The following is a 945-nucleotide window of genomic DNA, read 5'->3' on the forward strand; positions in this document are numbered from 1 at the left end:
TTCTAAGAATGTGGGCTTTGGAGTCAGGCTGCCTGAGTTAGACTTCTAGTTCTTTCTTTTGTTAACTTTTTAACTCTCAAAATCTCAATTTCCTTACCACAGGATGGAGGTAATGATAATAACTATGTTAGGGTTGTTGTGAGAATTAAGTGAGCCGTTACAATACCGGGTACAAAGGAAATGCTTTGCAAATTATAGTAGCAATGACTCCTATGTAAAAACTGCTTTTTGTCCTAGTTGTTTGTTTACTAGCTAACAAATATTTATAGCCTTAGCTGAATTCAGTCCCTTATTTTAGTTTTTAATATTTATACTTTTCAAAATTTTATCAGTTTGTTTCATTGATATCATAACTATTCTAATTTTTATTGTTAATTCTGTATTATTACAGAATTCCACTTCCTAGAGTAATTTGTTGAATGTTTTGAAAAAGTGATATTTTAATTTCATCTTTACAGCATGAGGCAGCAAAAGTTTTACAAGATGCCATCCATGAATTTTCTGGAACATCTGAAGAATTGCGTGTTACTATTGCTAACGCAGACCTAGCTCTGGCCCAAGGAGATGCTGAGAGAGCTTTAAGCATGCTTCGAAATGTTACAACTGAACAGCCTTATTTTATAGAAGCCAAAGAAAAAATGGCAGATATTTATCTCAAGTACAGAAAAGAGAAAATGTTATATATCACTTGTTACAGGTAAATGGTTATTTCAGCTCATTATATTTTGACATATTTTACCTACTAACATTAATTCCCAGATTTGTTTTTCGTCTTTCTGTTAACTGCTTTACAGATACTGTACAAGTCTTTGACGTACGTGTTCTTGCTTCATTCTCCTATCACCAACCAAATCACTCTAACCAAGTTACTCACTCTTTCTAAAACATGATTATTTCAACCTGGGGCTTACTCTGGTTTCTCAGTTCTTCTCATCAAATGTTATT

The 945-nt window shown here is 32.9% G+C and overlaps 1 protein-coding gene across 1 annotated transcript in view; it reads left to right on the forward strand.

The window, feature by feature from the left end:
* TTC21B (tetratricopeptide repeat domain 21B) overlaps positions 1-945 on the forward strand; it is a 72,449-nt gene that overhangs the window by 32,658 nt on the left and 38,846 nt on the right. The window contains 1 exon segment of the mRNA XM_023730497.1: positions 459-697. Coding sequence (XP_023586265.1) covers positions 459-697 — 239 coding nt within the window.

The sequence above is a fragment of the Trichechus manatus genome, unplaced genomic scaffold (assembly GCF_000243295.1).
Source record: "Trichechus manatus latirostris isolate Lorelei unplaced genomic scaffold, TriManLat1.0 scaffold00037, whole genome shotgun sequence".
NCBI lineage: Eukaryota > Metazoa > Chordata > Mammalia > Sirenia > Trichechidae > Trichechus > Trichechus manatus.